Here is a 23240-nt window from a genome sequence, read left to right as displayed (position 1 = left end):
TACCACAGGCAGATTTGGATCCAGCCGTCCCACACATCTTTGAGATGATGGACTATTGAAATCAAGTTATACAGTTGGGGCCTACTTCAGGTTTATGCTTATGTTGCTACTTATTATACTCACATAGTCCATTTATTTCAGAGACTAGAGACCCAGGGAGATTTTGCAGGCATTGGGACGAATGTGGAGGAGGCAAGTAGAGAAATGTGGCTCTTAGAAACCGAGGGAGAAGCACTTGCCAAAGATCTCTGGGTAAGGTACTCCACAGTCGAGACGAGCCGAGAGCTTAAAAAGTCACCAGTTGCTACAGTCTTTTGAGGAGAATTAAGGTGGACATGATGGGAACTAGGATGGAAGGATCTTAGACCGAGTTACTTTCAGTGTTGTGCTGAGTTGGAGGGAGCCGGGGCAGTAGTAAGGAGAGCCGTGGGGTAATTGCAGTGGTGGTAGAACAATGCGATCTCCACACAGATGGGCATGTGTGAGGGAAAGTGTCCTGTTTCAAACTGGGAGCTTAGTAATAATGGATTGAACCCACTGAGCAAGCAGACTTTCCATGTATAAATCTCTTGTAGCCGGGCAACATCCCATTGATCAGTCTTTCTCCTGTGCTCTAGTTTTCTCTAAGAACTTTTTGGGTTGATGAAAGGCATTCTTTCCAGCCCATTTTCTTTCCCCTTTCTCATGGCTGTGACTGTCAGAGCTGCTTAACCCTGCCCTACCCCGTGATACCTGACACACAGGAAGGTAAATTTGGCCTCCGTGTGACGGTTTGAACAAAAGGTTCCTGTTACCCTGAGCCATGTCCTCTTGGTTGCTTTAACGGCCCCCTTTACGACAACACGTACAGTTAGGGTGTCTCTGCTGACAAGCATTGGTGGTGGTAAGGAGTCTGGATCAAAGTGTCAGGAACAGGTCACTGGGCTTGTTCTTTGAAGAACAGGCCTGTTCTTATCTGCGTTGTTTTAATTCCATTTTAGTTGCAAACTCCAACACTGGCAGTGGCTCCCGCCGTGACTCCCTGACTGGCAGCAGTGACCATTATAAGAGGACATCGAGCAGCTTGACCCCCATTGGACACAGTTTTTATAACGGCCTTAGCTTTTCCTCTTCTCCTGGACCCGTGGGCATGCCTCTCCCTAGTCAGGGACCAGGACATTCACAGACACCACCTCCTTCCCTCTCTTCACATGGATCCTCTTCAAGCTTAAACCTGGGTAAGAACCATGACTCTCCCACCACCTGCAACTTTAGAAGTCACTTGCCACCAATGACATTAGGAGTACTTTGCATAATCTCAGAAGTGTCCTGAGTGTTCGGCCTTCCTTGTGGCTGTACCCAGAAAGCACGGCAGTTTTGAATTCTGTTTGGGTGCATCTCCCCTATTTCACTTCAATATTATTATGAGCATCTTAGTCTTTGGCTGCTTGTGAGAAGTCTTTCATTTACAATGACAGTGCAGGCTCATTTAGGCAAAGCCGGAAAGCAGAGGGAGTAGGGAAAAGGAATCGCCCAGTATCGTCAGCTGGGACACCACCACAATGAATGTTTGTGCCTCTACACGCCCCACCCCCCAATACATATGTGTTGAACACCCAGTGGTGTTTCTTTTTTCTTCTACCCACAGCATTTTATTTATTTTTATGCCAGATTCTTTGAAAAAATAATCTTTGTCAAGCCAATCTTAAGCTACGCATTTTAACGCATTTGCAACTATTGAGTCGATGTATATTTTTCCTGTTGCATATTTAGGTGGTTTTATGTGTGGAATTTTAAAATGTTAACATCAAAAGGTAGGAAGGAAACAGTAAACGGCACGTTCTACGACTGAGGAGATGGTCCTGTTTGGTGGCCGTGTTCTGCGTCTTTGCAGCTGTTCTCTCATCTCAGGAACAGGACCTGACGCGCTTACAGCACGCACACCCCTAGTCTCCTTGCCTCTTGAGTTGGGCTTGTGGTGTAGTGATTCATTTCAAAGTTGGGGGTGGGAGGGCAGTTTCAGGATAGAAATAGGGTGCAGACCAGGACAATTTTAAATTCCTATGCAGACCAGGACACTTTTCAGAATGAAAGGGGACACTTTTGAATCATTTATTGCTCTGTCACGACAGGTTGAACCAGGAATGTCCAGAAAGATCCAGATGTTCCCCATCTTACCCCAAAGGTCCTGGTTTTATTCTCCTGAAGGGAAAGTGCCTCCAAGGACCCCGAAGTGAGCACTGGCTCCAGCTGGATCGGATGCTTCCATTCGGAGAGAGGGCTGGGGGCTGGGAAAGGTTCTGGAAAAGCAGTATAACAATCGGAAGGAGTAGGGTAATAAGCTTCCTCCAATAGCTCATATTATTTTAGAACGAAGAGTGATAGTGAGCTATCTGAGAGTTTGAAAGGGCCGAGTTTTAAGGCAATACGTACGTACATATTCACATGTGTTTGTGTCTTCAGAATTTTCGCACACAGGAAAAACTGGCTGTGGAGTTCATTGTCTTGGATCGTCCATAGCTAGTACTCTAGAAAAGTTACAGGGCATTCCTGAAGGTTACTTGTGCCATGGGTGTCTAACAGAGCAATTGCACAACGGTGTTCTGCATTGACAGACCCCTTTGCTTGAAGGCCAGGGCTTGCTGTAATCCAGAGGGGACAGTAACGTTCTAAACAAGCTATGTGGGTGGAAGGATGGAAGGAAGGAGCTACCCCCGAGCTGTGCTCCTGCTTCCTTGTCTCGAATGGGGTTGGCTGCTGGACCTGCCAGCTCTGGGAGTGTTGCAAAACTGAGTCGACAGTGTCTCTCATGCCTAGAATGTCTGGCCTAAGTTTTCTCAGTTTTTGAATATATTAGAATTACGCTGTTGACTCCCAAGCAATGCGATTTTTCAGTTTATGTCCAGTCACAGGATGTGCCCAGGATATATTTTGAGCGACTGCATTATTAGGTCCAGAAATTTTTTATTTCCTTGGTTTAAAGGATATCTGCATATATGGAGTAGTCTTTAAATTCTATTAACCTTTTCCTCTGGGGTGGCTGAGGGGAGGCAGAGAGAAACATAAGCTAATATAATTGGGGCAGTCCTCCAGTAAAACCATTTTTAAAACCAGACGGCAGGCCAGACTGGTGGATTTTGGTTTACTCCCCCTGAGCTCAGATCTGCTGCTCTTGACGCCTGAAGGTGGGGCTGGGACCATTTCTTGCCTGCACAGTGCCACGTGTCTTCCTAAGGTGTCAGCAACTTAACCAATGCAGCCTCTTCTTCATGGTGGTGGTATTCTCTGCGAGGTAGGAAATCACTTTTGGTGAGGGGGTTTCTTTTTACCACTTTTGCTATCTGCCTGGTTTTATTTTTTTCACATCGCTCTCAAAAATTCACTTTCTCTGAGCACTTCAGTTGTGTCATCTCCATTGGCCTTTGCATTGTTGCATGCGGTACATAAGCAACTGCCTTTCCCTTGACATGTAAAGCTGGGCTTCAGTTGGCTCAGTGACCTTGAGAAGATTATGCTTCAACACAATGGGTTTAACCTAGAGAAAATAAGAGGCAACCCCTTGATTGCTAGCAGGTTCGTGAAAAGACCCTAAAAACATCTTTGTGCAAGAAGTCTAACATTTCTTCACTACATGTAGATATTGGGCCACACTGAAGTTCGTGTCTACGACTTATACTAAACAACTCCTTCACCAGCCAGTCACCGGTTCCTAGAACAGTGGCAACCATGCTAAGCATCGTGTATTATGTTGAATACCCATACTCACATTCTGCACCCGGAAAAAGAAATTGAGCACAATTAAATGTGTCGCCAAACACCACAGAGCTAGTAAATATCCGTGCTGGCCTGTATTCCTCTCACCCAGCAAGGATCTCTTCAAACATCACCCTCCCTCTCAGTCGTTGGGTATTCATTTTAAGATATTGGGGTGGGGGGAGTAAGAAGGAGTTCCTTGATGTTCTTTGTCATTTCCTCATCTCGTTATTACTTATTGAGAACCTTTCCATTAATTATTGCTTAAAGTCTAAGGTTCTGTTTTTTCCAAACAACTATTTAGAGTTTTTAAGTTCCCTAAAGTTCATCCATGTGTAGTGCACAATTCACTGATTTTTAAGTAACCTTATGAATTGACTGGTGGTTTTGAACTGCTTACCTTGCAGTTAGCAGCCAACACATAACCCACTACACTAACCAGGCCTTTTAACGAGTTATGCAGCCATCCTCATGCATCAGTTTTATAAAACTTCGAGTAAGCATGCATTCTGTCAACTTGCAAAGCCCATTTACAGTCGCACACCAGCCCAAATTAGCCACCAGTCTATTTTCTGCCTCTGGCCATCTCACATCAATGCATCAATCATTACAAAATCTGGTCTGTTGTGTGGGCCTCCTTTGCACATACCATGTTTTGGGGGGAGTTCATCCCTGAGTAGCATGTTGTTGTATGTTGAATTAATTGCATGGGTATACCACATTGTACAGTTAACCAGCTTATGTCTATCCATTTACCTCATCATGGGCAGTTATTTCTAGTTTGGGGTTATTGTAAAATAATGCTGATAGGGATATTTGCATAAGTCTTAATGCAGACGGAGAGAGTATCAGAAAGTTCATTGAAAAATTCCATTATCTTTCAATTCAACTTTTGTGTGAACTCTATGAAGCCCCGGGTACTTTTTCTTCAGTGGAGACCTAGGAGTGAGTGAGTAGACTTGCTTGGTCGAAGCTAGTCTGTACACCGGTTCTTGAGAAAACTGCCATGCTTTTCCAAATTGCTTTCAGGAACTTCTCACCAGCAGTGTGTGAGGTAACATGTTTTCTGAATCCCCACTAACCTGTGTCATTGCTCGCCCTTTTTAAATTAGTGTCTGTTTTTACGATGCTGTTAGTATTGACTTGATGGCAGTGAGTTGGGTTATTTACAATTCTTATGATTGTGAAATATTGTTTGAATGTTATTTTAATGTCTTTGCTTTTAATGATGAATGATATTGAGCATGTTATCATATTAGCCGTTTGGGCATCTTTAGTGAAATGTCTGTATACATCTCTTTTTTTTTATTGGGATGTTTGCCTTATATTCAATTATAAGAGTTCTTCGTGGATAGAAGGTTTTATTGGCTATTTTCCATTTAGTCTAGTCTTTTAGCAGGTTTTTATTTTTTTAATGTTTTAAAAAATTTTTTTCCAAGTTCACACATTTTATATTTTAATGAAGCTCAGTTTAATTTTTTAAAATTATGAAACATTTTGATATATACTGTAACTCAAAACAAACTCACTGCCCTCGGGTCAATTTTGACTCTTCGTAACCCTTTAGGCCAGAGTAGAGCTGCCTCTGGTTCCTGAGGCTGTAGCTTTTTACGGGAGTGAAAAGCCGTGTAGCGGCAGAGGGTGGCTTTGAAAGCCTGACCTGGTTGGACTCCCTTTTGGTATGTAATTTCTGAGAACTCTTATTTTAACTCAGGATTTGGAAACACTTAGCCTATGTGCTCTTCTGAAAGTTGCTGTCGCTCTTGCAATTAAGTCTATTTTACATGAACTTTTTGCGGTTTGGAATTAAGTAGTGTATACAGCATGAGTTGAGGCTTATCGTTTTTACATGTGACTATCTTACTGTCCCAGCACCATTTTCCTCAGCGATGTACTGTAAACCCCAGTATCCTAGCCGGCACTTCTTGTGTGTAGCTTATTCTGGAGGATTCTGCTGGGACGCCAGTGCGTATGAAGTACTCAAGTGCACAGCGCTGCCACTGACTCGCGGTCTACCGGTGCAGCATGCCCCGTTGTCCCCTGAGGGGTAACCAGTGACTGGCTTCACGGCAGTCTTACTTGGACGCCTTTCATTTATTTCTTTGCCTGATCGCCCTGCTAGAACCATTGCCTGGGTGCTTATGTTTGTAGCCTGTATGGTGGCAGACCTCCTTACTTGGTTTCTCGTGTTAGCGTTTAATCTTGTATCTGTAAATGTGGTGGTTGTGTGTGTAACGTAGAGGCAATACCGACGTACAGTGACCCAGTGGGCAGACGAGAACTGCTCAGGTGGTCGACTTTACGAGTTTTACAGGAGCAGGACGCCTCACTTTTCTGCCGCAGAACAGTTGGCTGCCAGTTCGAACAGCTGAGTCAGAGTTGACTTGGTGATACTTAAGTTACTGGCAGAAAATACTCTTTTACAGTTTTACAAAATACCCGAAGCATGCATAAATACAACTACATTAAAGCCCTTGGTTTCTGTGGAAGGCTGTCACAGAACACTGCCGTATGAAGTGTACCACTGTCACATACAGAGAACATATTTATGAAATTACTCTAGCCCCCTCTGAAGCCTCCTCAGAAATGGGCTCTTTAGAAGCCGGACTGCAAATTCAAACACTTCTCTGGTGCCTCCGAAGTACACGTTGGGACGAGGACTTAGTGAATTTTCCTACATTCCCCCTGTGTAGGAGAATCAAGCAACAGTATAGACCCAGGAGCTCGCTGGTCCAAACAACTTACCTGTGAGCTGTTCATTTGCCACATACTGTTGCATGCTTGGGATCCTGCCACCACGCCGACCATCTGCCCCTGTCTTGATACTAAAAGCCGAGTGTGTGGGCGGTGGGGTGGGGTGGGGGTGGCGTGGGCTCTTGTCGGTGCATATGGTGGTGTGCCCTGTTGCTGACCAGATGTTACTGGTTCAGAAGAAACCAGCCATTTGAAAACTTTGCAGGGTCTCTTCTGCCCTGACACCCATGGAACCACCGTGCGTCAGAATTGACTGGATGTCTACGGATATGTGTGTGTGCGCGTGCCCATTTGCGTATGTGTGTATGTACCTGTTCTGCCATCCCAGTAGGCCACAGACAAAAAACGAGAACTTCACGACCTATGGGAAAACTTTTATGGGAGACCTTTAAAATCACCGTGGCGCTTTCCCACTCTGTGGTTTGAATGAAGCTCGCAAGCTCTTGGCCGCATTCACGGGACGCTGGTGGCTTGCAGAACAGTGTCTTCTTTCTATTGCCGTTGCTGGCTCTGAGAACTGGAACTGGGCAGGGCTCAAGGGTTGGTTAGCTCTTCAGTCAACAGCATCTCCAAAGCTCTTGGGCTTTTAAGGAATCGGTTCTGCTTCTCTGTTACTTTGTGCTTTCCCCTGAAGTCCCGGTGTCAGCGCCACTTTGAACATGGCCTGTGTGCGCATGCGCCGGACTTGCTCTCATCACATTGGCCCTGTACTTGCTGACCTTCCTCAGGCACCCCCGCTTTGCTCCCGGCTCCCTAAGTGCTTGCATAGAAGCCTCAGTCCAGGCAGAGCTCACCTTGTAGTGCCTGTGGAACAAACGCAGCCCCGGGTTGAACAAGTCTGTTGGTGCCACTTTTCCAAAAGCAGCGTTTCAATTGTATGTGTACCGGGAAACTCTGGAACGCCCGTGGCTCTCTTGCTTGCCACATTGGCCGAGTCGCGGGGGTCTGGAACTGAACCCACAAGCCTCTCCGGCCGTATGGCAGGCGTGGCAGGGAGCAGGGGTTTGAGCCGAAGCTGTCGAGCTGAGCAGTCATGTAGCTGCTTTCTCTTTTCCTCTGAATCACCTTCCTTTCCCTAGAATATTTCCCATTTGGTTTAAAACTCGTGGTGGAATTTGGAAAGACTAGCAATATACTTTAATAACGAGTCTGAAAAGGACCTTGGCATCACAGCAAAGTCTTGCCCTGACCCTGATGCTAAGATCCCTCTGATGGGTCTTGGCCATGGCAACTTGGGCTTTTGTATTTTTGGACAAGCTTCGCATCTCTCTGAGCCTCCACCCCACTGCCAGTGAGCCTTCTTTTGAAAGTCTTTGAAACACTTTGGTCCTAGTCCAGGACTATTGCTCACTACAGGTTTCCAGACTTGAACTTCGAGCCGTTCCCTTTCGGGCCTATCATTGTCGTCGGCATCCAGGTGATTTGGGGCCCTTCCCCAGCCACCATTCCACCGCCAGCACAGCCCTCCATGCCAGCCCTCTGGACAGTGCTGGCAGGCGACGTTGAGGTGGTGTCTTGTGGATCCTAAATTATTCATCTGAGCGGTTTGTGGTTTGTGTGGTGTCCCTTTCATACTTAGCTGCCTTGTTAAAAAGGAGCCTGGGCCAAACGAGAACAAAGCTAAGAGGCTTCACTTTCTTTTTTGGTAAAGTCTCAAGTTTACAAAGGGCTAAAAATAAGACAAATGAGGATAGATGGTATAATTTATTATGCTCCTTTCCACTTGGATAAAATCTTTTGGTCTTATCTCAAGTCAGTCTCCTTGGGGATTTACAGTGGTTATTCCCTTATCACCAGTGGAAAGAGCACCATCAGTGGTGTGACACTTGTTCCTGCCAGCACTTCAGAGCGAAATGACTCAGAGCTGCCCGTTTCTCATGAAGAACTGGAGACGGCTGCATTTCTTTCTCTCTTTCTCCTGCTTGCTTGTGATCCTTGAATGTGATTTCTACACTTCATTTAACAGCAACCCATCCTTTCAAAGAGCACCGTTATGGGGGAGCTTCCTATCAAACGGTGTCCTGCTGGGTCAACAGCTACAGGCTGGGCTGCTGACCCACCCAGGGACAGACTCTATGGGAGTACAAATTTCCAGCCTGCTTCGAGAAAGACGGCAGCTTAGCTAACCCGTCGGTCAGCTGGACTCTGTCCTAAAACTCCACGGCAACCGACACCAACAATAGCTTGCGAAGCGGACTAGTCTGCGCTCTGAGATGTGGGGGAGTGCTTCCAATAGGAGTAGGGATTATTCAGAAGGGAATCTCTACAGATCTTAATCACAGTCTGATTTCTTGCTCCTAAGGGTTATGTTAACTACTGCCCCCATGTGTTTAGTTAGCAGCCTGCGACTTGTGAACTTTGTAGAAAGGTTTCTTCCTAGTGAGGAGGCTTGGTGACACTCAGATAACAGTAGTAACCCAGAAGTCGCAGCACTGAAACCAGCGTGGTGATGCAGGCCTCTGTGGAGAGGGGGGGGGACTTTTCCTCGTTCGATGAAAGCCTCCGCAGGATGGGCCTTGAGTTCTCCTCTTCTGTAACCAACAGGAGGACTCACAAATGGCAGTGGACGATACATCTCTGCTGCTCCCGGCGCGGAAGCCAAGTACCGAAGTGCAAGCAGTGCCTCCAGCCTTTTCAGTCCTAGCAGCACCCTGTTTTCTTCCTCCCGTTTGCGGTATGGAATGTCTGATGTCATGCCCTCAGGCAGGAGCAGACTTTTGGAAGATTTTCGAAATAACCGGTACCCCAACTTGCAATTGCGGGAGATTGCTGGGCATATCATGGAATTTTCCCAAGACCAGCATGGGTCCAGGTGAGGACTTGGCCTTGGCGTTTCAGGTCACTGCAGTCTTAAGGTTTTAACACCCCACCCACCCCGCCATAGACAGGTATAGACTCACCGGAGCGCTCAGAGCATCCCTTGACCCCAGGTGTCTTCACAGTGGCTTTCCGCCGTTTATTTCAGAGGGAGCGGGCTGTGAATGTTACCTCATGCACACGTGGTGTAAATGGGCTTTTGTAGTCTGGACTGAGTGTGTAAAGCCAGCCCTCTACCTTTCTCAAAAAGGAGCCTCGCATGCCTAGTTCACAAGAATCCTACATGTCCACAGTTTAAGAAACAGAAGCATCAACACAAAGACACACTGGCACATTCACTAATTTAAGTGTTGTTTAAAAAAATCTTTTGACCTCAATGAGGCATTATTAAAACATGAGGTTGGCTTTCTGGTGCCAACCTCACTTTCTTTTTGCTACATTCTGTAGCTGCGAGAGCCCGTGTTGAGGGTGAGCGGGAAGTAGCTAGTACAGACAACGTTTGGCACGGGCCTCCGAGAGAGACCTTGGTCCTGGTAGTACATGCTCGTCAATACATGGGGTCACCCACCCTTTCTTTTTTGTCACACTTTCCTTACATGCTTCATTCTCTCCCCGTATGTCCAGGGAATCAACTTCTAAAGAACTTTCCTTTTTAAAGTTCTAGCTGCTTACCGTAGGACTAGGATTTCTCATATTTAGAGTTTCCAGGAACCGTTTTAGAGATGTCATGATTTTCCTGATGTGTAGATACCAGAACTAAAAACAGGTAAACCGAGGAGCTGCTACCTCAGGAAACCTTGCAGATGGAAGCTAGCAAGGAATTGTGTACCCCATGGCTTCTCAATACTGCTTCATGTGAATGAGGTCCAGAGCAGATGTGGGATGGGCTTTAGAATCCCACCTTCATCCCCTAATCTCTTTTCCTGCCCCAATTTTTATCCTTTTGTAAACCCCACAAATACAGTACGGATGCCTAATGTAAGGAAATACACAAAAGTGTAATATGCTTTTTATAGCCCAGATCCACACCAGACTAATATCCTTTTCGTTCATTTAGAAGCCCTTAAGTGATTGTGTTAGTTAACAATATATGTGCAAACACACATGCAGAGACAGAAGTTTTCAACGTAAATGTGCATTGATTGGCTTTATTTATTTTGTAAACCGTCTTTCAGTGCTGTGAATCTCTTTTTATCTTGCACTAAAGATTTATTCAGCTGAAACTTGAGCGTGCCACACCAGCTGAGCGCCAGCTTGTCTTCAATGAAATTCTCCAGGCCGCTTACCAGCTAATGGTGGATGTGTTTGGAAATTACGTCATCCAGAAGTTCTTTGAAGTAAGCCTTTGTTCTTGCTGTCCTTGGACTTTAGAGATCCTCCAAAGCATTTTGATTTTTCTTTTGTGGCTTGAGAATGGCAATCTCATTTCATTTCTCAAAATGAATTGTGGTGGGTCTTTCTTCGCGTTTCACCAGCTCATTAGTAGCCCTCTGTCTGTTCGTTCTGCTATGAGTACCGAAGCAGATGGTGCCAGTCCACTTCTGAAGTGGGCCCTCATTTAAGGGCGCAGGTTCATGTTGTTTTGGGTGTAAAAGCAATTATTCCAAGACAATGCCACTAAGTTCCTCATAAAGGATTCTGGAGCATGACATTTTACTTTGCTTTTGCAATTCTTAGAGAACTGTCATTCCATCAGGAGATCCTTTGGCCTTTCTTGTTTTTTTAATTCCCCTCTGTTTATTGGCGTCATGTCCACTCTGGTCATTATCTTTGTAAAGGCATCCTGGGATGGTTGGAATAAGGTCTGTTTCCAGCTAAAGTAAGCTGTCAGAGAGGTAGGCCTGCCTTCTAATCTTGGTGACCCTGAGAGTCAGCAACCCCAAGGTAGAAGCCCAGGAAAGCCCCAACGATGTGATGCAAGCCCAAGTCCCAGGGCAAGGCCCTGTGTACGGCTTGCCACCAGACAGGAGGCGTTTGCAAATAGCTTGGACAGCTGTTAGTTAGGCGAAGGTCAACATTTAGGAAAACCCTCGTAGGATTTTTTATTTTATGGATTTTATCATTCTCTATTTTCCTAGGAAGACGCAAGTATTTTAACTGAGTTCTCCAGCTGTGATCTAAGAAAACAAACAGGACTTTTAAGTTTTCGAATGTTTTTTCAGTGCTATTTTGTCACAAATACAAAAATACAGAGGTCTTCAGCTCAGCATCCTGCTACAACTTGGAGTGGTGCAATGAAGAGAGTTACAGCCAGTAGAGGCAAAGTAGTGAACTTCTCTGGACTTCATTTGTAAGGAGCAGGGGGAAACATGGCTGAACATGCTGATCATTAAAATCCCCAGTATAGTGATTAAGCAATTCAAACAAAAATAAGAGGCCAAAGTGGGAAGATCATTATAGGTGGAGTTTTCATAGTGTGTTGTCTTCTTTCTTGATTCTGCCTTTTCCCCACGCTTGCCTTGCCTAGCTAACCCCTATCGATTCTTGTAATGGTGGGACACCAGTCGAAAGCAGTGCCTCGACGTGCTTCAGTGTAAGGTGACTGTAGATGAAAGAGAAGCATTTCAACCTGTGACCCCCCAAGCACCCAGGTTGCTGTAGATATACTGCAAGGAGCCCTTGGGCCCTCCCCAGACATTGCTAAACACCTAATAAACAGTGACGTCACACGCTGTAACTTGTAAGAATAAGTACTACTGCATTTGTGTCGTCAGGTGTTAGTAGGAGTGAACCTACCCCCTGAAAACTCCTGGCTTCAAAAAGCATAGGGTCAAGAGGTTATAACAGGGCTAAAAGAGTTGACGGATGCAGACAACTAAGTACTTTTCTGGTTTCTTTCCCTCTGCCTAAGTAATGGTGTTCACCCACACATTATATCTAGTTTGGCAGCCTTGAACAGAAGCTGGCTTTGGCGGAGCGGATTCGAGGCCACGTCTTGTCGTTGGCGCTGCAGATGTATGGCTGCCGTGTTATCCAGAAAGCTCTTGAATTTATTCCCGCAGACCAGCAGGTAATTGTAAGTTTCCCCTTTAACTTTTCTCTTGGTGTTTGATGTTTCCCCATGGTCCGTGGAGTGAACCATGTCAACCTGTCGGTCTGACTTTTTCTTGTCCACTTTGCATTGGTGGCTGTGGCTGCCTCACTGTGCATGGCAAGCATGACCTGTGCAATCACTGCTGTAAAACTGTGGGTGAAGTGTCCTGTTAAACCCAGGAGATTCCTGCAGTCATCTCTTTGACCAGGGTCCACTTGTTAGGAGATACAATATTATAGGTAGCTTTTCTGTTTGGAAAAAAAAATCTCGAAACAGGTCAGATGCTAATAAGTTGCCATTTTCTTAACCCATCCCCCACCCCGCACTGAACATTCTAGCAAACCCGACCTTGATCCACGATAACTATCATTTTTCTACCATATTCATTTCACCAGTGTGTGTCATGCAATGCCTGGTCTGGCGCGTTGACCTTAGACATAGCCTGGAAGACTTGACCGAGACCCGATCCCCATCCACAGAGAACACGTTTTTGAGAGAGGCCACAATAATGGTGAGCTCATGGATCGTGTGGAAGCACACAACAGTTGCCTCTGACTGATCCAGGGTCTTAGAGGGAAGACTTTACAGGAAAAGTCAAGGCCAAGGTGACGCTAGGCAGGATAAAAAGGAACCGAAATCTGACACTCAGCTGCTGTGAGTCAGGAACTTAACCTGAAAGCTCCTGGAGAGGCCCATGACCTTAGTCAACAGCATGTCCAACTGGCCCCACACAGACCACAGGGTCCAGAAAGCAATCCACACTGACAGGCAGTCCTGTAGCTGTGTTTGTAGGGTGCTGCCACAATCCTGTGGGTACTTCTATTTGAAGCCTCAGTCTCTGGGCTCCCATTGTCTGGCAGTGATGACCCACTTGCCCTCACTGAGAACAAAGTTCGATAATGAGAATCTTTGTTATGGACTCAAGTTCTGAGCCAGACGAGGTACCCGCTGACCTGTGATTCACACATTGGCGGTGGCAAGGGCCATTTAGGTGAGGCCAAGCCTGGTCACGGGGCGAAGCTCGTGGAGAAGAGTGGAAGGGTGTCGGAGACAGGCAGCCAGCAGTGATCAGATCGCGCCATGGACATGTGATTCTCATTTGGTGCCAAGCCACTTTTGGTTTCCCCTGAAGCATCGGTGTTCACTACCCGTGCAGTTTTCCCTGGGTGGTTCAATCTACCCTGTTTGTGATGTTCTTGTTGCTTTGAACATGGCCGTTTCTTAGCATTACTGACTACATGTCCACTTGCTGAGTGAAAGGAGAGTAATGACAATTTTCCAGGCTTTTTTTTCAGTCTTTATCTTTGTCCATAAACATAACTTGCTTTTTGTGTCCCCCCTCAAAGTTACCGTTTTCTGATTGGTTGGCTAAAGTAGTTTTTCTCCTTTCCTCTAATGTTGTGTTCTTCTCTTCCCTGTATATCTGTCCTAAATTTTGCCCTGCATTTTGAAGTATCTTTTTTTCCGGTCCAGTTTCTGTGATTATGTTATTCTAGGCATAAACTGCTTTTTCTGTTAAAGATAATTCCATTTTCTAGATGCAAACTCATTATTTTAGGTGAAATTAACTCATCACTTTTCACTCCAGGAAAACAACTTCCTGTTCATTTTAGTTAAAGCGTTCTTTCCCTGTATCTTTATAGAAATGCCATTCTCTACTATTTACCCCCCTAATTATATTTCCAAAGTAAATTATTCTCTTCTGACATTTGATCACTTGCTTTAGGAAAATATCCGAAGCCTTTTGCCATTTGCTTTTTCAGTTGCTGTCATTTTGATCTTAAGTTTCTTTGTTTAGATGATCTTTTAGTTGCTTTGACATACTCAGTGTCTCAGGAATGTAAGGCATTGCATATGTAACCACCGCCATTCCAAGTGTGCTTGTATTCTTCTAATCCACACAGAATTAGCAGAGCTTGGAAGCAGCAGAGAAAACTGGGCTGTTAGGTACCAGGGCTCCATCCTGGTGCGGTCATCTGGCCTCAGGATACATGAGAGCAGAAGTCGAGAGAGTTTGGTGCATTCAGCCAGGATCCCCGATTCTCTCTTTTTGTCCCCCAACCTCTCTCCCGTCGTCCTTCCTCTTTCTCTCAGGTTGGGTGGGAGTGAATACAGATGTTGGAGTCATAGACCCGGAGTAGAATTCTGCTCCAGTCACCTTCTAATTGTAGGCTTAAAATAAAACAGCCAAATCCCTCTGATTCCCAGTTGGTTTCTAGGCACTGGGGGCAGAAGGGGGGTGGGAGGGTTGGGGATAACGCATGATCAAGTTAGCGTAGATGGCTGGAGCCAGATCGCTTGGGTTTGCATCTTGGCTAATCTAATCGAAGCCTGTTCTTTTGAACAATTCATTTAAATGGTCTTTGCCCTGGCTTCTCTCATAATAACTAGGGCGTGGAATTGTTATGGTAATTTGTAGTCTTAAAAACCTGTCAAGCAGATAGAGGTGCCCCATCCAGAGTAAGCATTAGCTAAGTATTAACTTGTTATTATTGTTAATTGTGCCTGCCATTTAGGGTTTTCATAACAAAAGATCATGAATTATGTACTTGATGTAGGCTCCTTTCTGTTTTAAGGTGACTGCAGCTTTAAAATCTCGTAGAGGTCTTTTGCAAATTAGGGAGCATATTTTGAGGCCAGTCACTGTTGGATACTCTCTGGAAAAGTGAAAATCCCCTGGCACTGATTTGATTCTAATTGATAGTGACCTTATGGGACAGAGTGGAACTGCTCCTTAAGGTCTCAGAGATTATAAATTTTTCCAGAGCACATTGTAAATCTTTCTCCTGTGGGTTTGAACTTTGCAGTCAGCAGTCCAAAGCTTAACCCACAGTGTCACCAGAGCTTCCTTTTTGCCAGATTTTGCCATACCAAGTTGTCTCCCTTCCATCATCACCGATCCCTGTTCAGTGGTTGTGTGTTTGGTAAGAACACCGCTTGTCCAGGTGTTTGCTTGTTATGATTCTGGTGGCACTTGCTCTCTCTGACCCCGATAGAACGAGATGGTCCGGGAACTAGATGGCCACGTCTTGAAGTGTGTGAAAGACCAGAACGGAAATCACGTGGTGCAGAAATGCATTGAATGTGTGCAGCCCCAGTCTCTGCAGTTCATCATCGATGCGTTTAAAGGGCAGGTAAGTCACTGAGGCAGCAAAGACATGCCCTTCCCTAGTGAGCAGAGCACAGGCAGGATCGGTTTTGACTGCACTGCCATGTTTGGCCTGTCAGTCATGTCAATTCCCTTGCCCGTGTCCCCAGAACGAGGGACGTAGGAGTGGGGCTGAGGCATATTGTTGGAGGTGGTATTTGGAGGTGGTATTTTTTCTTTTCAGTTGCTGTTTTCAGTGTTTTTAAGATTAAATCTTATGCTAATCTTATGTCTTTCCCTTCTGAATGCTATTAAAGGGTCTTTTACAGCATGTAGATAATGCACTAAACTAATCCAACAGGTCATGTGGGACCTATATATTTTTAAAATAACAGGGCACTTCTTCTTTTAGTATTTTTGTTTGAACTTCTTTGTTCCTCTCAAAACACTTGATATTTTCTGAAACCATGATTTTCTAGAATTGTCTTTGTATTGACTGCAGTTGTGTGTGAGATTTTTTTGTTTTTCTTTTGGTATAAAACTACTCCACAAGAAAAACAAACAAACAATATTCTTACATTATTCCAAACTGGACAAGACAGGAGACTCAAAATTACTTGATTTGTGGATATCTGAAAATGGTTCTTTATTAGAAAAGGAAGCAAGAACGGAACAACCATATAGATGTGCGGGCTTCATTGTGCACCACTAAGCTTATATCCAAGTGAGATTTTAGAGTTGTTCTGTCTTCAGAGTTTACTTAATTTTGGTAGTGACTAGGAGATATAGAATGTAGCCCCGGGGATTCTTGGGAGTTCCCTAATTAGTGTGTGTGGTGAGGTAGGAATGGAAAAGAGTAGATCTGTTTTCTTTAAAATTAAGATGTTTTATTGAAACATACAGGGATAAGTCAGAAGGAATTGCTACCAGGGCTCCAGTGTGCACCCACGTGGGTTATTCCAAACCAGAGGTGAACATGTCTCTGCCGCCAGGGGGGCGACCGCGGACAGACTCTCCACACCATTGTGTTAGGCTTTCCTCCTCCCAAAAAGGTTCCATCCCACCCATGGCTTCTGGGGGTATCTGCTGGGTCAAGTAATATGCACGGAAGAGAAATCAGCTCGAGAAGGTGATGGGATTACTTTGGGGAAATTCCACTGGGTAGTCTTAGTAGGTTTTTCTCTCAGGACAGAGGGCTGTTGTAGGGGTTTCGGAACATATAATGGAGTTTTAAGGAAATTTAAAACTGGATCGGTCAGAAAAAGACCATGAGAGTTGTGTCCAGGGTATTTCTCCCCCCGCCCCACCCCCATCACGACAGTGTCGCACCAGCCTATTTTTTGAGTGTCTTGAGGGCTGAGAATTTCTTTGGAAAGCTGCTCCCTGATCGTGCCCGTTCAGAGTTGTTTTTGACTCTCAAACTCAAAGAATGTTGATAAGGGACATAATTTGAGCCCCTTGAGAATGAATCAAAAAACTCAGAATTCTGTCTGGAGAAGAATCCGAGAGGTGGAAACACTGTTTTCAGAAGTGCTTCAACCTGGATTGATAATGTATTGAGAAACAATAGCTTCACCTAAAAAAATTTTTTTTGGTAGCAGTATTTTTTATTTGCCCTCATGTAACAACTTGAGCTATCAAATGGGAGAGAATGTTTATAACATTAAACTGGTAAAGGGTTGGTAACTAGACTGCATAAAGAATTCATAATTATAAAGAACAGTGCAAAAATATATCCAAATCAAACATTTCACGGAAGAAACACAAACTACCAGAAGACCCAAAGAAAAGATAGTTCCATTAGTAATCGGGAAAATTCAAAATAAGACCATATAGGATAGGCATTTTCTCTACCTGTTGATTGCTCATTGCTGACAGGAATGTGACTCTGGCATGTTGTGAGTGTAGACACACCCTGACACTGCTATTTTAGGGAACCAGAGCTGGAACTTTCCAGTTTCAGCACTTAATTTCCTCTGTCTGATTCCGCACCCCTGGCCAAGGTGTGTATCTGGAGAAAGGCTTGCCTGCGTGCACTGAGGGGCCTCCATAAAGTAGAAGCATGCCCACCACAGCACTGCCCAGACAGGGGTCAGAGCATCTCATAAACTTACCACAATAAACATGTTACACAGAAACCCAAAGTATTATAAGTGATAGAGGAAATATTTTGAGCAAAAAATATCTTGAAAGTTGTGTGACTTTTTCAAAAGCTAAAATCTAGCAGAACCAGACAACCCCATATCCTGTTTGTGCAGTCATGTTTAAAAGTACCATACACTTCTCTCCATCTCAGCGCCATCCCGCAGATTCCGACTCCTAGCGACCAGGTATGACTGAGAAGAACTGCACCTATGGGTTTCCGAGACCATGGATCTTGGCTGGAGCAGAAAGCCTCATCTTTCTCAGCAGAGCTCCTGATGCTTTCCAACTGATGACATAACCCATTATACCATCAGGGTTCTGTGCCGTCTTCTCAGAGAGGTTTATATCCACACAGACCTTAAGTTCAGGACCTTCTGTTGTGCTTCTGTGGAAGCAACTTGGGGTTTGTTCCTTCCGCTTTGTGTTTCAGTCCTGTCTTTTGGAGAAGCTGCCCTTTGACACTGGTCTTTGGTAATCTTTAACTAGTTCTGAGTTCTTCTCCAGGCTTCTTGGAAAAATTCTTTTCAGACCTGAATTTATGCATTTCTTTGAGAACACACACACACACACCCTGATTTCCTAATTTGTAGAGAGGATTTAGATGCCATAGTTTGAGTTTTGACTCTTTTGAGTTTGATTAGGAATTAAAATCTGCCATTTACTGCTTCTGCAATTGTAGTAGGCACATTATTGAAATCTTGAGGAACTGCTGTTTTCTGATCTGTGCCCTAATAATAATCACGGGAACCTTGGGTTTGCTGGGCAGGTCAGTGGGGTGTTGGATATAGGATTTCACACTGAAGCATAAAGCACTGAAAGTGGCAGCTGTCATTTGGGGCTCCTTCTCCTTTGTCTGTCTGCCCTAGGTGTTTGCGCTGTCTACGCATCCCTATGGCTGCCGAGTGATTCAGAGGATCCTGGAGCACTGTCTTCCTGACCAGACACTCCCTATTTTGGAGGAGCTTCACCAGCACACAGAACAACTTGTCCAGGTAGTGAGACCTTCCAGTAGAGTCAATGCACTATCTGGAGTCTGGTGTGGGTCCAGAGGTCGTGTGTCTTTATTCTCACAGTGATCCATTCCAGCGGAGGTCATCGTTGGTGTATTTGAAATGGTCAAGGCTTTCCCTTCGCAGGAGCTGTTTGTGTTGTATGAGTTTGGATAACGAATAGGGCCCTGACCTTGAGCCAGGGATTCAGGTTGCAGACTCTGTCATGAACTATTTATGTCTCACCTACCCACGGTCAAGGAGTTGCTTCTGACTCATTGCAACCTTGTGTGTTATCTAGAATCGCCTAGACTGTAAATCTAAGTGGAAGCACAAATCACCTCATCTTCCTCTTGTGGGATGGCTGAGGGGACTTAACCTGGGGACACCGAGGTTAGCAGCCTAATTCCCGATTCACAGTGCCACCGGGGCTCCTTTATCTGTATCTTCGGAAAGCTAGTTAGAATCTATGGGGGGAGGGAGGGAGAAGAAGAAGAAGAATCTGTGTGCTGGAATGGTGGTGCTAGTGAAGATTATTGAAAGTACTGTGGACCGCTGAAAGAACAAGCCCACCTGTCTGGGAAGGACAGATGGCCAGAGTGGTCTTAGAGACAAGGATGGCGAGACTTTGGGTGTATTGTCAGGAGAGACCAGTCCCTGGAGAAGGACATCATGATTTGGAAAAGTGGAAGGCGGTGCCAAAATAGGAGGCAGGCCCTCGACCAGATGGAGTCACGTGGGGGGCTCCAGCAGTAAGCTCTGGCACGGGAGCAGTGGCGAGGCTGGCGCAGGGCTGGGGATGGTTCTGTCATGCACGGGCTTGCTATGAGTTGGAACCAGCTTGATGGCATCTGACGACGCCCCGCTTAACCCACACGATGGGATTCCAACAGCAAAGGTGTTAAGCAAAAGCCTGCACTGTGCTACAGCGAAGGGTGACCACATCCATCACACAATGGATCTCGACACCATCACTGGAAAACTTCCAAATCGCATCGTTACGTCATTGCTGAGCCCCGGAGACCCGTGACTCAGCCACGTGGACCCATAACTCAACCCTCGGAGCTGGGGTGCTCTCATAACCTAGGCCTATGTGGCTTCCTGCCAGATATACGTCATGACTGCCAGGCGCCAACTAGTCAGTGAGGAGTAGGTGTCACTGGGTTAGACAATTTCTTTCTAGCGTCGATATTTTTTCTGCTCTGTCACTAAAAATTTCCCCACACTGTATGAACCATTTGAGCATTTACTATTTTTCATGTATTGTTTTGAAGCTTTTAAAAATTGTTGACGGTTTTTGTTGTGGTGGGAGGTATCAAATATTAAATCTCAAATATTGTATTAAATATTCACTTGAAAAATGTGGGCTTGCAGAAAGTAGGAACAAACTACTCATATTTCGACCACCCAGAGGCAAGATCCTTTGGCATTGTCATTTATTTCCTTAATTTTTTTGCTTCTTAGAGTCTGTCAGTCTCTCAGCAACTCACAGAGAATCTTTTACTTTTACATTGTAACCTTGATATTATTTAGTTAAGGTATGTTTTTTTTCCTTAGTTTGGGCTGTTAATTTTTCCCTGTTGGACGAGATTTAATGAATCAGTTGTACATTTTTTTTTAGAGAAATACTACTTTATTTGTAATGATAGGGGTAAAGGATAATTGTTGATTCATAGGAAGATGGCCTAGGTAACCCACAGAAGTGATTTTGCATACGTTTTCTTTCTGTTGTGTCTCAAACAGGATCAATATGGAAATTACGTAATCCAGCACGTATTGGAGCATGGTCGCCCTGAAGATAAAAGCAAAATTGTAGCAGAAATCCGAGGCAACGTACTTGTGTTGAGTCAGCACAAGTTTGCAAGGTATGAGCTTTGAATCACACTGCCTCTGTTTTTCTGCAGAGAAGAATGAATAGTATCCCACGTGTAGCAAGAAGGGGTGATGTTTCCTTTTCAAGGTACACATAGCTGTAAAAATCAAATATAAAACCATCAAGTTATTAGAAAGCTTATAAGTTGAGAGCAAATGTTTTGAGAATGATGAGGGCAATCAATGATCAAATGTGCTTTACACAATTGATCTATGTATGGATTGTGATGAGTTGTATGAGCCCCAAATAAAATGATTTTTTTTTTAAAAGAAAGAAGGAAGGAAAAAATAAAGCTTAAACTAAAAAATTCCCGTAATTGGCTTCTTTCTTCCCCCAGTTCAGCTACTTTGATGCCTGGGAATTATGAGTGTTAAGTTTTGCACTTTGGCAAGCTGGATATTGTATTAACTTAGTTCATTGAATGATTTTTTTCTCAGTTTCCATTGAGGCCCAAGTAAAGAGACCTTGTTTACCTTGTCTGTATGTAACCCTACCCAGGTGGCAGAATGGTTATATGTTGGGTGCTAGCCACAAGGTTGGCAGTTTAAACCCGCCAGCCGTTGCTCCAAGGGAGAAAGAGAGGGCTTTCTACTCCTCTAGAGTGACAGCCTCCCAAGCCACAGGGCAGTTCGACTCTGTCCTGTCAGGGCTGCTGGGAGTAGTCAGCATCAACTCGACAGCAGTGGCCTTGGTTTTGAAGTACAGGGTGTGGTACTCCGAGAATCCCTTCTCTAGTCTTCATTTTGTGCCAGGACACGAATGAACTTTGTTCCTAGGTTGTGACTGGTAGGGTAGGTCACTTACAAGCAGCAGCGGAGAGAGAAGAAAGAAACTCAGGGTGGATGTGCAGGTGACCCTACTGTGATGTCAGTAGTCTTCTAGCTAGAGCCTGGAGGTCGTGCTGGTCACATAACATAGTACTTGCTAATTGTAGAATACTTACTTCTCTGGTTTTCAGGTTAGATTACAAGGCAAGCATGATTCAGACGTTTTGAAATTGCTCTATCAACATTTAGGAAGTAGCCCCCAGCCTGGGAAATGGGGAAAAGAACTATAAGTCCCTAACGAAGCACTCATTCTAAGTCTGTGCCTGGACGTAGGAGCTGATTCTGCCAGGGTCTTGGCTTGTGACCTGATATTCCATCTTCTGCAGTTGGCACACCCAGGAAGCAGAGGTCGAATTCTTTTGAGTCCTTCATGATTTACACTCTTCTTTAGCCCCTTCTCCAGTTATGTTCAATACGTCTCCCTTGGATACCATTTAAATGTTAATATTAACAATAGCTCAGTGCTTAGTCTCATGGTGACCTACTCTCTGGTCAGATCAATCCTCACACAGTTAACAATCAGACTGTAGACAAAATATAGACAATAACTACGCAAAAGCATTGTCGGTGGTGTGCAGTTCTAAACCACCAGTTGCTTTTCAGGAGAAAGATGAGGCTCTCTACTCCCATAAACATTTACATTCTGGGAAACCCACAGGGGCAGTGAGTGCTACACTCTCTCTTAGAGGGTTGGGCATCAAAATTGACTGGGTGGCAGTGAGCTAGCTTAGTGTTTGTTTGTTTGTTTGTTTGTTTGTTTGAAAGACGGGAGTCGGGGGGTGGGGGGGTTAACATTCAGATGGGATTTCAGTTGAACTCAATTAACCACACCAAACATGGGGAAGTCAGTCGTCTGTGGAGGAACATACTGGAACTGGGGTTTCTGCACTGTGTCATTCACAATGTCTCGGTAACAGGGGAATGTGACCTATATGCAAGAACAAAGCAAATCAGCGAAGCTGGTTTCAAGATGACCCAGTATTATAAAACAGTTACTTTAATTGTACTTTAGAATTTTAAGGAAAATGTGCTTGTTATAGATGATATGTGGTAGGAAATGAAAAAATATATATACCAGCAAGGGGGTGGGTAGGAAATGTCAGTAGTTGATTAAAATTATAGCAATTACAAAGTGTAAATAAAGAGATCTAAGATTGGGAGGAAATGTTCTCTCTGGGCTCGGTAGCAGAGTAGAGATGACAGAAGAGCCAGAAGGTAATCAGCACTAGCTTAGTGAGGTCCCTAGAGCCCCACGTCCATGTTCACACCCTGGACCCTGCGTGCACATGTGCCTGCGTGCACACCCGCAGTCAGTCGGGAAGTGTGGCAGCTGGGGGTCCCGTCCCGCGCAGCACCTCTGAGGAGCGGGCAGCTGTAGACGAGTTTGCACAGAACACACGGTACTGTGCCTGCTGCAAACAACAGGTCCTGAGAAGATGCGGCTCTGGGGCTCTGCTGGTGGCGGTGACTTTGCGGCCTCCATAGGGTTATCTTGATAGACTTTCTCCGAAGACACAGGATGGTGAGGAGGACTTAAGCTGAAGGAGTTTAAGCTTGCATTGGTGAGGAGAAAGCCAGGAAGGTTATGTCAGGGAAATGTTTCCATCACAGCAATGCAGTCACTCGTTCTTGGAAGGGAGCAAGGGCCGTCTTAGCAAGATTTCCTTGCCTCCTCCAGCCTTGCTCTTACCCTTCAAACTTCCCTCTGTTTCCCAAACTCAGAGAACATTGGAAAGGGACACGATTTAAGCTCTTTGAAGATGCGAAAGCTACTATGTTGACATCCTGTAAATCCAGGGGTGCAGAATGCGTTGGGAAGGGATTGGTTCCACAGCTGTCAGGTCGATTTAGAATGACAGCAGCCCTCTAGGACAGAGGGAGCTGCTCCACAGGGCGCCCGAGACGGCCGTCATCCTGGCAGGTCAAGCCGCCAGCTCTGCAGTCAGCAGCCCGCTGCTTGCTGACCCCATGCCTCGGGGGC

At 45.1% G+C, this 23240-nt stretch overlaps 1 protein-coding gene and 1 non-coding gene across 11 annotated transcripts in view; both read left to right on the top strand.

The window, feature by feature from the left end:
- PUM1 (pumilio RNA binding family member 1) overlaps positions 1–23240 on the top strand; it is a 138815-nt gene that overhangs the window by 109127 nt on the left and 6448 nt on the right. For 6 of the 10 annotated variants that reach the window (XM_075553309.1, XM_075553306.1, XM_075553267.1 and 3 more), the window contains 7 exons: positions 981–1217; positions 9031–9298; positions 10511–10640; positions 12185–12319; positions 15334–15471; positions 18437–18562; positions 20303–20424. In XM_075553309.1, the coding sequence (XP_075409424.1) occupies positions 981–1217; positions 9031–9298; positions 10511–10640; positions 12185–12319; positions 15334–15471; positions 18437–18562; positions 20303–20424 (1156 nt within the window). The remainder of the gene's footprint in view (positions 1–980; positions 1218–9030; positions 9299–10510; positions 10641–12184; positions 12320–15333; positions 15472–18436; positions 18563–20302; positions 20425–23240) is intronic. The other 4 variants (XM_075553290.1, XM_075553274.1, XM_075553299.1 and 1 more) reach the window with 3 other exon arrangements.
- LOC142438394 (small nucleolar RNA SNORD103/SNORD85) lies at positions 13190–13274 on the top strand. The gene has a single exon (XR_012782773.1). It is a non-coding gene; the product is annotated as a small nucleolar RNA SNORD103/SNORD85 (small nucleolar RNA).

The sequence above is a fragment of the Tenrec ecaudatus genome, chromosome 1, assembly GCF_050624435.1.
Source record: "Tenrec ecaudatus isolate mTenEca1 chromosome 1, mTenEca1.hap1, whole genome shotgun sequence".
Taxonomy (NCBI): Eukaryota; Metazoa; Chordata; class Mammalia; order Afrosoricida; family Tenrecidae; genus Tenrec; species Tenrec ecaudatus.
The sequence above is the reverse complement of the archived record's forward strand: the minus strand, read 5'-3'. Positions and strand labels throughout refer to the sequence as shown.